General features: G+C 42.8%; 1 protein-coding gene across 7 annotated transcripts in view; it reads left to right on the top strand.

Moving 5' to 3' along the window:
• The window catches only part of slc8a2a (solute carrier family 8 member 2a), a 59,716-nt gene that overhangs the window by 16,747 nt on the left and 27,822 nt on the right, over positions 1–15,147 (top strand). For 4 of the 7 annotated variants that reach the window (XM_021617756.2, XM_021617759.2, XM_021617758.2 and 1 more), the window contains exons 2-4: positions 12,977–13,039; positions 13,780–14,204; positions 14,495–14,632. In XM_021617756.2, the coding sequence (XP_021473431.2) occupies positions 13,842–14,204; positions 14,495–14,632 (501 nt within the window). In that variant the 5' untranslated portion in view covers positions 12,977–13,039; positions 13,780–13,841. Of the gene's footprint in view, positions 1–12,976; positions 13,040–13,167; positions 13,227–13,779; positions 14,205–14,494; positions 14,633–15,147 lie in introns of those variants that run through there. The other 3 variants (XM_036989885.1, XM_036989886.1, XM_036989887.1) reach the window with 3 other exon arrangements.

Raw genomic sequence — 15,147 nt, forward strand, 5'->3', positions numbered from 1 at the left:
AAAAAGGGTACAGTTAGGTTACAGTATTGTTCCCTGGGGTACAAAAATTCCAAGGGGGGGCATGGATTTCAGTTTGTTATTTTTGGCCACCCGTGAGTGGAAGCGTTGTACCAGTTGAAGTGGTCTATGGTTATGGTAATTCAAATTTGAACATGTCTGATGACAGTTCTGAAGTCTTTATAAAGGCTTACATAAGAGCATGTGACAATAAAGAGCTGTAATTAATATTGTAGAGACCTTTACCTACCTTGTTAAGCGGTACGGACCTCTTGGCATAATGGTTAAGGTGTTGGCGTTGACAGTCGTGAGACCCAGTTGGGCCTACTCCCCGAAGTGGCGCAGCGGGGTTGCGGCGTCACTACAGCCTGGGGTTCGATCCCAGGCTGTGTCACAAACGGCCATAACCGGGAGTCCCATATGACCGCGTACAATTGGTTTGACCTTCGCCTCCCCGTGCCCGTTGGGGAGTTGCATTGATGAGACAAGATCGTAATCATGAAAATGGTGAGATAAAGTGGGTAAAAAAAAGAAGTGGGATGGCAGAGAGGCGTTTACATGTGAGTTACTTGATCTAGAGTGGTTTGCCACTTACAAGGAACACATGCTTTGTCAATGTAGTGGTACCCTAAAAAGGCAAAAAAAAAAGGCTAACACTTTTGTATCTGTGTCAACAATATGGTACACTATTGGCACTTTTAAGGTATAAACTGCAAGGGTACAACTATGTACCTACAACTAATGGTACAATGGACATATCTTACAGGGTACCACTACAGTGACAAGCATTTGCACCACTTTAAGTACAATTCGGTAAAAAAAAATCTTAAGAGTGTAGTTGTTGTAGATGATGTTGCAGAGTTGTACCAGTATGACAAAGTGCTGAGTCATAATTATGTTTTACTATAATGCACCGAGTCACCCTATGGCATGAAACAACATTTAGGCTGCCATATTGGATGGGTCAAATCTGATACTGTATAAAAGCTTAGGCTACTCAAAAGCTCACTACAAATTCCGGTAGCCACCATTACATACTAGTCATGCACTACCATCTGAAAGGTTTCAAATTATGTCCCCCCCCCCCACTGCAATGGTTCTTGGGAAGCTTTTTTATTTAATTAACATGTATGTTGTGTAGTACCATACATTAATAGATTTGTGAAAATATAAATATTTTCACTTTGAAAATTGTAACATTTTATTTTACAATTATCTTTCATATGACATACAGGTAACTGCCCAAATAAAGGAAACACTTGAGTAAACAAGGGATACAAAGTATATTGAAAGCAAGTGCTTCCACACAGGTGTGGTTCCTGAGTTAATTAAGCAGTTAACATCCCATCATGCTTAGGATTATGTATAAAAATGCTCAGTTGACCATTATATTGGCTATCATGGTTAGAAGAAGAGATGTCAGTGACTTTGAAAGATGGGTCTCAAAGGAGCATATGGGGTTTAAAGACTGCGTTTGTGTGTTTGTCTCAGTCACCAGATCTCAAACCAATTGAACACTTATGGGAGATTCTGTAGCAGCACCTGAGACAGCGTTTTCCAACACCATCAACAAGACACCAAATTATGACATTTTGCGTGGAAGAATTGTGTTCCATCCCTCTGGTAGAGTTCCAGACACTTGTAGAATATATGCCAAGGTGCATTGAAGGTGTTCTGATGGCTCTTGGTGGCCCAACACACTATTAAGACACTATGTTGCTGTTTCCTTTATTTTGGCACTTACCTGTATAAAGTGCTTTCGGAAATTTTGCTACGTTACAGTCTTATTCTAAAATGGATTGTTTTTTCCCCTCATCAATCTACACACAATACCCCATGATAACAAAGCAAAAACAGGTTTTTAGAAATATCACATTCACATAAGTATTATGTAATGGGGTATTGTGTGTAGATTGATGAGTGGAAAAAAATAAGTGAATCCATTTTAGAGTAAGGCTGTAACATAACAAAATGTGGGGAAAAGGAAGGTGTCTGAATACTTTCCGAATGCCCTGTATCTACTATGTACACTCTTAGAAGAAAAGGTGTTATCTAGAAAAGGATTCTTCGGCTGTGCTCATAGGAGAACCCTTTGAAGAACCCTTTTTGGTTCCAGGTAGAACCGTTTTGAGTTCCATGTAGAACCCTTTACACAGAGTGTTCTACATGTATGCCCAAAAGAGTTCTACCAGGAACCAAAAAGGGTTCTACAGTACATGGGACCAAAAAGGGTTATCATATGAGGACAGCCGAAAAACCCTGTTGGAACCCTTTTTTTTCTAAGAGTGTAGTTCAATTCTAGTACTTCAACATTAACATTTCGCATTAAGTTCGCATTAACATTTCCACAGAGATCTGTTTTAACTTGTTTCATAGTTATATACCTAGTTATATAGGTCAACATGTTTACATTTCAACACAGTAACTACCTGGTTCCAAATGGTACATAGTCACAACATAGCAATACTTGTTTTAATGAATCTCACTCGCACAGAGACCCATATGTATTTTTCATGTAACAACAGTAACATGCTATTACCATTTTACCTTTAATCGTGTAGGATAAAGTTGAACTGGAATTAAATTGTCAGATGTTCAGACCTCCAAAGTAGTCTAATGTCAATACAAGTACACATTTTATATCAATGGTTGTGTAGATCCATCTACATGCCTCAACCCCAAATGAATGGAAAAGATAAGCGCTGCAAATATGGAAATTATATGGTGTCACGCCCTGACCTTAGAGATCATTTTTATGTCTCTATTTTGGTTTGGTCAGGGCGTGAGTTGGGGTGGGCATTCTATGTTTTGTGTTTCTATGATTTTCTATTTCTATGTTTTGGCCAGGTATGGTTCTCAATCAGGGACAGCTGTCTATCGTTGTCTCTGATTGGGAACCATACTTAGGTACCCTTTTTCCCACCTGTGTTTGTGGGAAGTTAACTTTGTTTTATGGTATATAGCATTAAGCGCCACGGTTTGGTTTGTTTTGTCGGCGTCATTTCGAATAAAAGAGAAAATGTACGCTCACAACACTGAACCTTGGTCCAGCTCTTTTAACGGCCGTGACAGAACTTCCCACCACCAAAGGACCAAGCAGCGCGGTAAAGAGGACTCCTGGACATGGGAGGAGATCCTGGATGGTAAGGGACCCTGGAGGCAGGCTGGGGAGTATCGCCGTCCACGGGAGGAACTGGAGGCAGCTAAGGCAAAACGGCAACGTTATGAGGGAACACGGCTGGCAAGGAAGCCCGAGAGGCAGCCCAAAAAGTATTTTGGGAGGGGCACACGGGGACTTTTGCAGAGTCAGGTTGGAGACCTGAGCCAACTCGCCGTGCTTACCGTGGCGAGCATGTGACTGGTCAGGCCCCGTGCTATGGGGTGATGCGCACTGTGTCTCGGCCGAGCATTCACATGACGGTGTGCTCGGTGCCTGCGTCCCGCATTTGCCGGGAGGAAGTGGGCATCCAGCCAGAACGGGTGGTGCCAGCTCTGCGCTCAAGACCGCCAGTGCACCTCCACGGCCCAGTGTATCCGGTGCCTCAGCCAACGAAGAGGTCTCCTGAATGTCTCCTCAGCCTGGTGAGTCCTGTGCCTGCTCCCAGAGCCAGGTCTCCTGTGTATCTCCCCAGCCTGGTGAATCCTGTGCCTGCGTCCAGGCCGGAGCCTCCAGAGACGGCCTCCAGCCCGGAGCCCGCTGCGAGGGTCCACAGTCCGGGGTCGGCGGCGAGGGTCCCCGCACCAGAGGTGCCACCAAAGTGGGGTGAGCCAGCGGTGGAGTGGGGTCTGCGTCCCGCACCTGAGCCGCCGCCACGGATAGATGCCCACCCAGACCCTCCCCTATAGGTTTAGGATTTGCGGTCGGAGTCCGCACCTTTGGGGGGGGGGGGGGTGCGCTGTCACGCCCTAACCTTAGAGATCCTTTTTATGTTTCTATTTTGGTTTGGTCAGTGCGTGAGTTGGGGTGGGCATTCTTTGTTTTGTGTTTATATGATTTTCTATGTTTTGGCCGGGTATGGTTCTCAATCAGGGTCAGCTGTCTATCGTTGTCTCTGATAGGGTACCTAAATATGGTTCCCATTTTCCCACCTGTGTTTGTGGGAAGTTAACTTTGTTTGACAGCACATAGCCTCAAGCTTCATGGTTTTTGTATTGTTTTGTCGGCATCATTTTGAATTAAAGAGAAAATGTACGCTCACCACGCTGCACCTTGGTCCAGTTGTTTTAACGGCCGTGACACGTGGTTCTTCTTTTTTCCATTTGTTTTAGATTAATTTGTAGTTATGATTGTCATATATTCTTGTGTTTTTATGTATCTGCACTCCTACCTTGTTGGATAGATAAACTATTTTGATTTGAAAAAATATATAAATATTGTCAAATCACCTTTAAGACATGAACTTTGGCGACTACTAAGTATGATTTAACCCTCCCACTTTAGTCTGGATGTGTCTATGTATAGTTCATACATAATCTATGAGCAAAATTGTTTTTACCTCAATTAGCCACAAACTCCTTAGTTTGAAAGCAACTGTTTTTCTGGAAGCTGTGCTGAGCCATTTTCCACAACATGGACCAGCCCCCTAGCAATTTAAGTTCAACCAATGAGCTTCAGCCCCTCACCATGAGTGACAGCTAGCATGAGGCACATCATGCACACAGCAGAGCGAGAGAGCAATGTATGGTACACATATGTGATGTTGTATGCATGTTACGGGGACCACTTTTGGTTTGTGAGCTCTACTTAAGGTATACAGCAGTACGTCATGTCAAACAAAATAATTGTTAATTTCAGTTAATTTGGCCAAAACATTTTGTAAATTGCACAGTTGAAGGTGCCCCTATTACTCTCATTGACTTTTAGCTAGCAGTGGCGAAAGTTCACTGAAGTTTATAATGACTGTTTGAAGAAATCTGAACCATGGATTACAGTTTATCCTGGCCCATAGAGTCACGCTCACTAGCCTCAAACTCCCTGTCATAAATCGACCAAGGCGCAGCGTGCATGTAGTGCCACATCTTTTAATGAAAGTGAAACCGAAACAACCCCCCCAAAAAACAGGTAAACAGCAAAGAACGTGACACAACCGAGGTGCACACAAACACACACAGAAAAATAATTACTCACAACACACAGGTGGGAAAAGGCTACCTAAGTATGGTTCTCAATCAGAGACAATGATAGGCAGCTGCCTCTGATTGAGAACCACACCCGGCAAAAAACATAGAAATAGAAAATCATAGAACATAGACTGCCCACCCAAATCACACCCTGACCAAACCAAAATAGAGACATAAAACGCTCTCTACGGTCAGGGCGTGACACATAGACTACTTTCAGGCTGAGTAACCATCTAACATTAAGTTGTGAAATACTGATCTTCCCTTTGAGTCAGACATTTGCATCGCTATTATCATCCCTTTGTTAATGGAAAGTTTTAAAACTGAAAAGGTTCACATATACTGTATCTGGACATTCATTATGTGTGGAAAAAAATGAATATGGAAAACAACCTAACCGGGAGATTGTTTAACAAATCCTAGGTTAGGCCTAACTTTGAACCAGAGGTCCAGGATCCAATTTATTTTCAAGTGGTAATTATTACCTCTGTCTTAACAGATGCAATGTGTCGGCGGTAAATTGCTCTTCAAAAAGGTGTTTTTCAGTGAAGTCACAATTGTAACATTATGGAAGTTACTTTGGATAAAGCGTCTGCTAAATACTGGTAACCATGAATTACTGTGTGTCCGGCAATCCTATTCTTAATCATCTTGAACATCTGCATGTACACATCCCTCACTTATATCAGAATTGTAACAGTTTTATGATAGTAGGTCTAATTGTAACAGCGCTATGATAGTCAGTCTGTCTGTCTGTGTGGCCCGGGGCCAGAGGTAGATTAGTTTACACTCTGACTCATCTGGTTCTTACAGGTTCCATGGACAGCCCTCGCTTTACTTATTAAAGGGATGGATCACTTTCCTTTCTTTCATTTAACAGCAAACAGGGTGACTGTCTAACTGCCATGATTTGTGGGTAACTCAAACTAGCATTACCATTACGGCATAATGGATCGGTTGCTTTGTTGCGAGTAGCTACATTTTGCTATCACATTTGTGGTTTTGCTTTGGCATATTTTCAAGGGCATTGAATAATAAAGTGTGTTCCGTGAAAAGACCAAAAGGGTTATTTCTAAGCTGTCCATGTTAGGAGTAATGCTGTATACAGGCCTCTGTGTACTAACAGAAACGAGGCAGACTTTGGCATGCTAACCCTCCTGAAACATTCTCTTTAGGAACAAAAACACAGTGAAAGACTTGAAGCTGGGTTGTCTTTGAGCCAAAACAGAGTCACTGTAGAGAGTCCAGTGTGTTGTGTTTGAGCCAGAATGGAGCCAGCATGCTCTCATTGACAAAATTAATGCAAACGGAGTATACTGCCACCTGCACCATGATGGTTACAGTTCACTTGAGTGAAGGTTTGTGGTCTTCTTTACTCCTGTTAAGTGCTATAAAATGTCAACACAGGCTTTCTATTAAAGGAACAGTTCAGATAAATGGCATATTTAGACATTTGTTTCCTTACCTTGAAAGAGCTTTATGTACAAGAAGTGACTGCAATCCACACTTTGGTATTTTTAAACTAGCCATTGCCAACATACGCATTGGTAATATAAGCATTTTTAGATTTAATTCAATTTAACAATGTAGCATGTTTAGGCTAATTCTGTACTGTTATGTACTGTATATTGTTTGATTATGAAATTAAACAACAACAAAAACATTTTGATAGTGACTTTTTTTCTCTATATAATTTTTAAAAACATTCTTGGCCCATTTGAGTGTATTCTCTTATATTATTCTTTCAGCAGTGGGGTCCATTTACATAGAAAGACCTCACTTTGCTTGTGTAAAACACTCATCTCTGTCTCTTCCTCTCTCACTTTCTCTCTCTTTCTCTTTCACTCTCTCCCTCACCTGAACCTAGAGAGACAGTATCCCTTACCTTACCTGACGCTTCCCCTCCGTCACCATGTGGGGAGAGAAAATATGAAACGGTAAAAGGTGCTAACTCCCATTTTGTTGACGCTGCTATCTGTGTAAATTAATCCCAGGCAATCACTTATCGGCGTCGCTGAAAGACAGCAGCCGTGTCGCTGGGGTTAACGAGAGAAGAGCTGTCACACAGCTCAGTGTCCTGTACAGGAACAGAACAGGCGACGGACGAGACGGTTTACCGTACTGACACCTCAGAGAGGACAGGGGAAACGAGCTTCTCCATCAAAGAACAGCTTGCTTGGAAGGCGCGTGGAATGCTTAAATCTCATTAATGGTCATTGTTAGAGAGTTAGAAAGTAGTTCAATACTTTCAAATATTAAATTATTAAAATATTTACATCCATTATAATTTCTACATACTTTCTGGTTTTAGTCAACAAGCAAGAATTAATTGACCAGCGGGCATGGAGTGATTTCAGTGCAAACAGAAATTGTATTTGAATTTAATAATGTTTAATTTGTATTAAGCTATTGAATATGAATGTAATCTTTTTTTATGTTTAATGCACAAATTGAATCATTCAATTAATAAATTGAACTTGTATTTCATGATTTTAAATCGAATTTAATGAACATTGCATTCAGTTTGAAAATGTTCTTCAAATTACATTTTATATTCAATATTTATATATTCAGTTTCAATATTGTAGATACTGCATTCATTGTTTGTGTATCAAGTTTATAAGCCATAATTTCAGTCAGGAAAGGTAAAGGAGAACAGATGGAATCGAATCAAGTTCAATTTATGAATTCAATGATTCAATTTGTGCATTACAAATGCAATAATATTAAATTCAAATTCAGTATCCTAACACAAATTCAAAATTTGCTCCATAAGTGGGCCGCATTTGGCCACATAAGACTATTAAAACACAGTCAGGGTCTCACAGATCTAAACAAGGAGACGCAAACAGCTGAGCAGTAGCCACAATCCCAACAGTTTGCCCTCTGCAGATCTGCTGAGTAGAGAGACTGAAACACAACGGAAGTCATTAACCCATCTAAGCTCTCACCCATTGTGAACTGAATTAAAATACACTCTAGCCTGGGAACTACAGTGCATTTGGAAAGTATTCAGGCCCCTTGAATGTTTCCACATTTTGTTACGTTACAGCCTTATTCTAAAATTGATGAAATAGTTTTTTTCCCTGCATCAATCTACACACAATATCACATAATGACAAAGCAAAAACAGGTTTTATTTATTTTTGCAAATTTATTCAAAATAGAAACGGATATCACATTTACATAAGTATTCAGGCCTTTTACTCAGTACTTTGTTGAAGCACCTTTGGACGAGATTACAGCATAGAGTCTTCTTAGGTATGACACTACAAGTTTGGCACACCTATATTTGGGGAGTTTCTCCCATTCTTCTCTGCAGATCCCTCAAGCTCTGTCAGGTTGGATGGGGAGCATTGCTGCACAGCTATTTTCAGGTCCCTCCAGTGATGTTCGATCGTGTTCAAGTCCGGGCTCTGGCTGGGCAACTCAAGTACATTCAGAGACTTGTCCTGAAGCCACTCCTGCGTTGTCTTGGCTGTGTGTTTAGGGTCGTTGTCCTGTTGGAAGGTGAACCTTCACCCCAGTCTGAGTTACTGAGTGCTCTGGAGCAGGTTTACATCAAGGATCTCTCTGTACTTTGCTCCGTTCATCTTTCCCTCGACCCTGACTAGTCTCCCAGTCCCTGTTCCTGAAAAACATCACCACAGTATGATGCTGCCACCATCATGCGTCACTATAGGGATGGTGCCAGGTTTCCTCCAGACGTGACGCCTGGCATTCAGGCCAAAGAGTTCAATCTTGTTTTCATCAGACCAGAGAATCTTATTTCTCATGGTCTGAGTGTCCTTTTGGTGCCTTTTGGCAAACTCCAAGCGGGCTGTCATGTGCCTTTTACTGAGGAGTGGCTTCCTTCTGGGCCTGATTGGTGGAGTGCTGCAGAGATGGTTGTTGTTCTGGAAGGTTCTCCCATCTCCACAGAGGATCTCTGCAGCTCTGTCAGAGTGGCCATCGGGTTCTTGGTCATCCCCTGAACAAGGCCCTGGCCAGGCGGCCAGCTCTAGGAAGAGTCTTGGTGGTTCCAAACTTCTTCCATCTAAGAATGATGGAGGCCACTGTGGGACTATTCCTTCAACCTCATGGCTTGGTTTTTGCTCTGACATGCACTGTCAACTGTGGGACCTTATATAGACGTGTGTGCCTTTCCAAACCATGTCCAGTCAATTGAATTTACCACAGGTAAATAGTTTAATTTGTATTAAGTTGTCGAAACATCTCAAGGATGAGCAATGGAAACAGGATGGACTTGAGCTCAATTTCTAGTCTCATAGCAAAGGGTCTGAATACTTGTATAAATACTTGTATAAGTATTTCTGTTTTTTATTTTTAATACATTTGCAAAAAAAAAACTGTTTTCCCTTTGTTATTATGGAATATTGTGTTCAGATTGAGGATTTCTTTTAAATCAATTTTAGAAATAGCTTATTTATACAAGTATTCAAAACTAAATTTGTAAAAAGAGTCAAAAAGTCAAGGGATCTGAATACTTTCAGAATGCATTGTAAGTCTATTATGGGATTTATGGGAGTGATAAATAATCTCTACACCTCTGTTACCCTAATGAGTCTATCGATTGACTGTTCTTATAAACGGGTTTCATCTGCAGTGTTGCCTGATGGTGGTCCAGAGGGAGAACCTAAAGGCCATTGATCTCAATATGGATTGGAAACCCAGAGTGAGTGCACCACTTAGTAGTGCCTTCACCCAATCAGAATCACAATGTAAACACATTTGAACTGCCACAGATGGGTCTGGGTCCCGACCAGAAAAGGCCTCAATAACGGACAATGCAGTGCAGTGCAGTAAGCACTTGTGGAGATCTGAAATAATTTGACAGATAGAAGCAATATGGTGAAAGTCCTACCAAGCCTATCAGTTATTAATACACTTAGTGTACAAAACATTAAGAACACCTGCTCTATCCATGACAGACTGACTAGGTGAATCCAGGTGAAAGCTATGATCCATTATTGATGTCATTTGTTAAATCCACTTCAATCAGTGTAGATGAAGTGGAGGAGACAGGTTAAAGAATACTTTTTAAGGCTTGAGACAAGTGAGACATGGATTGTGTATGTGTGCCATTCAGAGGGTGAATGGGCAAGACAAAAGATGTGCCAGGCACACCGGTTTGTGTCAAGAACTGAAATGTTGCTGGGTGCGCAACTCAATATTAGGACAGTGTTCCAAATGTTATATCTATTCAGTCCTCTCAGATCTACATGAAGTGTAGTGGCGCAGCGGTTTAAGGCACTGCATCTCAGTGCTAGAGGCGTCACTACAGACCCTGGTTTGATTCCAGGCTGTATCTCAACCGTCCGTGATTGGGAGTCCCACAGGGCGGCGCACAATTGTCCCAGCGTCGTCCGGGTTAGAGTTTGGCCAGGGTAGGCCGTCATTGTAAATAATAATTTGTTCTTAACTGACTTGCCTAGTTAAATAAAAGATACAAAAATTAAAAAAGGTTTACCGGTGAGGGGTTGTTTATGGACCAGGCCTCAGAGTGTGAGTTTACAGGCAGCTAGCCTGTCTGTCGATAAGGTTTATTTTCTGGTATTGTGTGTTAGCGGTGTCCTATGAGTGCCTGTATGAAAATAAGTATGTGTTTGTGTGGCTCCCTCCTCTATTTGTGTGTATGATGTCCATGATAGCACAGCCTAAGGGTCACAAGGAGTGTTTATGTATTTTGTAAGTCTGTTGATTAGTATTACTAATCAATTAGTGCTGCTGCTCCAGTTTCAACTGTTCTGCCTGCGGCTATGGAATCCTGACCTGTTCACCGGACGTGCTACCTGTCCCAGTCCTATTATTTGACCATGCTGGTCATTTATGAACATTTGAACGTCTTGGCCATGTTCTGTTATAATCTCCACCTGGCACAGCCAGAAGAGGACTGGCCACCCCTCATAGCCTGGTTCCTCTCTAGGTTTCTTCCTAGGTTTTGGCCTTTCTAGGGAGTTTTTCCTAGCCAACGTGCTTCAACACCTGCATTGCTTGCTGTTTGGGGTTTTAGGCTGGGTTTCTGTACAGCACTTTGAGATATCAGCTGATGTATGAAGGGCTATATAAATACATTTGATTTGATTTGATACTACAGCATCTCTCTTTGCTGTGCTCTGTCACCTGTTCAGTATTCCTGTCCAGGTGTGAACAGTCGGTGGGTTATTTTTGGTTCGGGCCCCTTGGCCCCACTGCACGGTGTAAGGTGGCCCTCAGTCTGAGGCCATGGTAACCATAGCAGGCCTTGGAAAGTGAAATGTGATGCGGTGCATGGTGCTCGGGGCCACATTTCTCAATCACAACCTAATAATGAGCTTGCCAAGGCACAGGAGGCATCAATGATGCAACACTGCGGTGTCTGTTACCGTGGGCAACGCACACCTGCCAGCACGCTTCCATTTCCATCACTCACTCTCACTCAATCACTTACCCCCCTCCACAAACACACACACACAAGCTCATGCTCTACACATTCTTTCAAGTCCATAGATGACCCATCCCCATTTTTTTCACCCACACATGCATGTATGATCCATGTTACATGCATGCATGCACGCACAACCTTGCATGCATTGACTTACACAAACATACACTCAAGCATGCATTCACTTTTTTTATGTAATAAGTGTGTGTGTGTTCCCTAGATCCGGTGTTCCCAAACGTTCTGCTTCCTGACCCACCAATTGCAAAAGGGTTGAGTGGTGAAAAAATATACCCAGACCAGACAAAAGTAAAAAAATATATAAATCATCCTCTTTAAAATATTTAACTCTTATGTAGATTTGACTATGAGCTCTTGTGACCAATTCTAATTAACTGAATTGTAACAATGCACAAAAAAAGTCTCACCTGGACCCCTGCCGTGGCCCACAAGTGGGTCCTGACCCACAGTTTGGGAACCACTGCCCTAGATGACATACATGGGGTTTTAAAGTTCTTACCTATTAACAGTTCAAATTAGCATTAGCCTAAAGCATAGGTCTTGTTTGTGATAGCACTGAAAATGTACCCCGTATTTAGTAGTGTAGATAAATATTAATGTATTTGTAGCTAGTTATCATCAAAAACCATTAAGATGTCTGCCTCCATTCTGTTTTTCAAAGTTATCATGGCAGCATACTTGACCTGCTAATAGACAGATTCTTTCCATTGTAAGGACCCTTTTTTCATAATGCATGTTTATTGGGGACCAGTCACAGCCAGGCTTGTGCCCGTCATAACTAATTGAACAAGTAATGACCTTAAGTTCTCAATGAATAAGACATGGTGCCACACACACCACCCTAGGGTTACCTGTGCAGGGGGGGGGGGGTGACAGGTGACCCTATAGGTGGCCTCACGCTGTGACATAAACCCCCCATGGCCAGTGGGCAGCTCCACTCCAGGATAAGGATGGGTTTAAGTCAGATAGGGTGTTTAGTGTTACCCCACCTGCATCTGATCTCCACCTTCAAAGGTGCTCTGGTAGGACTTTACATTAAGGTTCTGTTTGAGAAGGGTGGTTTTCCCTTTTAAAATAACTTTCGATATTTAGTTATTAGTTCATGATTTATAAACATATTAAAGCTATTTTAACTGTCTATAACCTACATGCAAAACCTTCCCTTAAATGGTACCTACATGTAGTGTTACCGCTGCACCACCTTTAGTACTATACAGGCCTCACATCTTTCTGTGTTTGAATGTTCTTTCATGTTTCTGTTTATGTCATACTCTTTGCCTCCTGCAGTGATCTTATATCAGTGTCTTTATACCTTCTCTCTGTTTGTTTGTTTGCACCTCTACTCTCTCTTCCCCCCTCCTCACTCTCTCTCCCCCTCTCTCTTGTTTCTGTCTCCTCTCCTCTCCTCTCGATTAGATCGCTGCTGACTGATAGCACTCTGCATTTGTCTAGACTGGCATTTGATACCGCCAGAGTGAGGTAACATGCATATTCACTCACACACTCATTAGTCCTTGTTCTTTTCATTTTGACGATATTTGTCTATATTTCCTTACCTTGAGAATGGTCTGTGTGCCAGAAGAGACTTCAATCCACGCTTTGGGTTTTGTTTACTAAGCTCCAGTGCCCAACCACTAGCATTGGCATCGATGACTGTAAAACAATGGTACGTTTCTAGAGAACTCGGGTTTGAAGTAACTAAGGTAATGTTGGACAATGTAGAGCATGCTAACTCGGGTCCCTTAACTTCCATTGTGTATTAGTCCTAGCTGCTAATATTAACCGTTGGTGACTGTAGCTAAATAAACAAATATGAAACATCCCCAATCCTTAATCCCCCCCCCCCCCACCCCTACCAAGGCGCATACAAAAAACAGCACAAGAAACAGATAAACAGTTCAAAACAAACAAACAATAGCAATAAATATTATACTAATACTTATAAAATGGTAATATAGCAGCATTGCTGACATTCAGAATGTTAAAATAACTACTTTAAAGTAGGTAGGTTAGGAACCATTTTATTTTTATTTTTGGGTGAACTATCCCTTTAATTCATCTCAGAAATACCCAAATGGCATTCATGTATGTGGGGAGTGGCACAGTTGAATGTATTGTAGGCCTTATTAATATACCCTAGTGAACAATTTAGAAAGCCACATCCTCAACCCCTGTTGTTCTTTTGGTCTCTCTCTCTCTCTCTCTCAATGTTCTCTCAGGAGAGTGTTCCTACCCAGCTGCTCCTCCAGTGACCCCAGGCACCACCTAACTCAGGGATAGCATGGGACCCCACCCTGTGTATCCCCCACTCCCATCCTTCCTACTCCTCCTCTCCATCCTCCTCCTCCTGCCCCACCCGGCCACCTCTTCCTTCCATTCCAAGCCTCAGGTGGTGGAGCGGGCATCTGTATCAGGCACCCCAGCTTCCCCATCTGGTAACACCACAGGGGGCAAGCGGGCGTGCACAGACAAGGTGATGTGTAGACCTGGCATTGTGCTGCCTGTGTGGCTACCACTCAGCCCTCCACTGGCGGAGCAGACGGGGAGGGCGATAGTCTACTTTACCTGCCTCATGTACATGTTCCTGGGTGTGTCCATCATCGCCGACCGCTTCATGGCCTCCATCGAGGTCATCACCTCCCAGGTGACCAGTGACCACTTCTCTCTCTGTTTTGTCCTTCAGTCATTCTCATGCTGTGGTGATTCTGAAAACTTTCCCCAAAGTTCACAGGTTTTTCAGAAATTTAGCAGGAATGATTCTGGGATTTCTCAGACCGGGATTTCTGAAAAACCTGTGAACTTTGGTGAAAGTTCTGGAAATTTTGAAATACTGTCCTCTAGCATCAGCTCATAGGCAATATCACTGAATTGTTGTATTGGTAAAACACTAGCTGCATGTTCCCCTAACTGTGATGTGTGTCCTTGTCTTTGTAGGAGAAAGAGGTGACTATCACCAAACCCAACGGGGAGACGTCAGTGACCACTGTGCGGATCTGGAACGAGACTGTGTCTAACCTCACGCTCATGGCCCTGGGCTCCTCTGCACCAGAGATCCTTCTCTCTGTCATCGAGGTATGCTGGTGACCCCACAAAACCTTCATCACTACACACCACCCCAGAGTATATACACAACACACTACCCCAGTGTCCCCACTCCCCATAAACCCCAAACCCATCAGGTTAGGGCTGGGTAGGTTGTATCTTTCATCACTAACTAGGGTACGGGCAGGGCTCAGGTATCACAAATTGATCACTAACATTTTGAAGCTGAGCCATTTGCGCTTGCTCCCCTGCGCGGTACAGTCATATCTGAGTAAGATCATAACAGGATGTCAGAAGTGCTTCAACCTGCACGCAGGGAGCGAGTGACAGACAGAGAGGAGCGGCTAATGCATTTACTAATGGAGGAAGTTATTTCTGATCTTGGGTTTCGGGCAGGGCCTTCAATTTCGCAGAAGCAATCGGCCTGGGTAGGGTAGGGCCTGAACGTTGCGAGTATGGGTAGGGCTCGGGCTTAAAATTCATGCCAGTGCAGGGCTCTACACACTACCCCTGAGTGTCCCCACAATCCCTTTGTACTACATGCT

The sequence above is a fragment of the Oncorhynchus mykiss genome, chromosome 10 (genome assembly GCF_013265735.2).
Source record: "Oncorhynchus mykiss isolate Arlee chromosome 10, USDA_OmykA_1.1, whole genome shotgun sequence".
Lineage (NCBI taxonomy): Eukaryota > Metazoa > Chordata > Actinopteri > Salmoniformes > Salmonidae > Oncorhynchus > Oncorhynchus mykiss.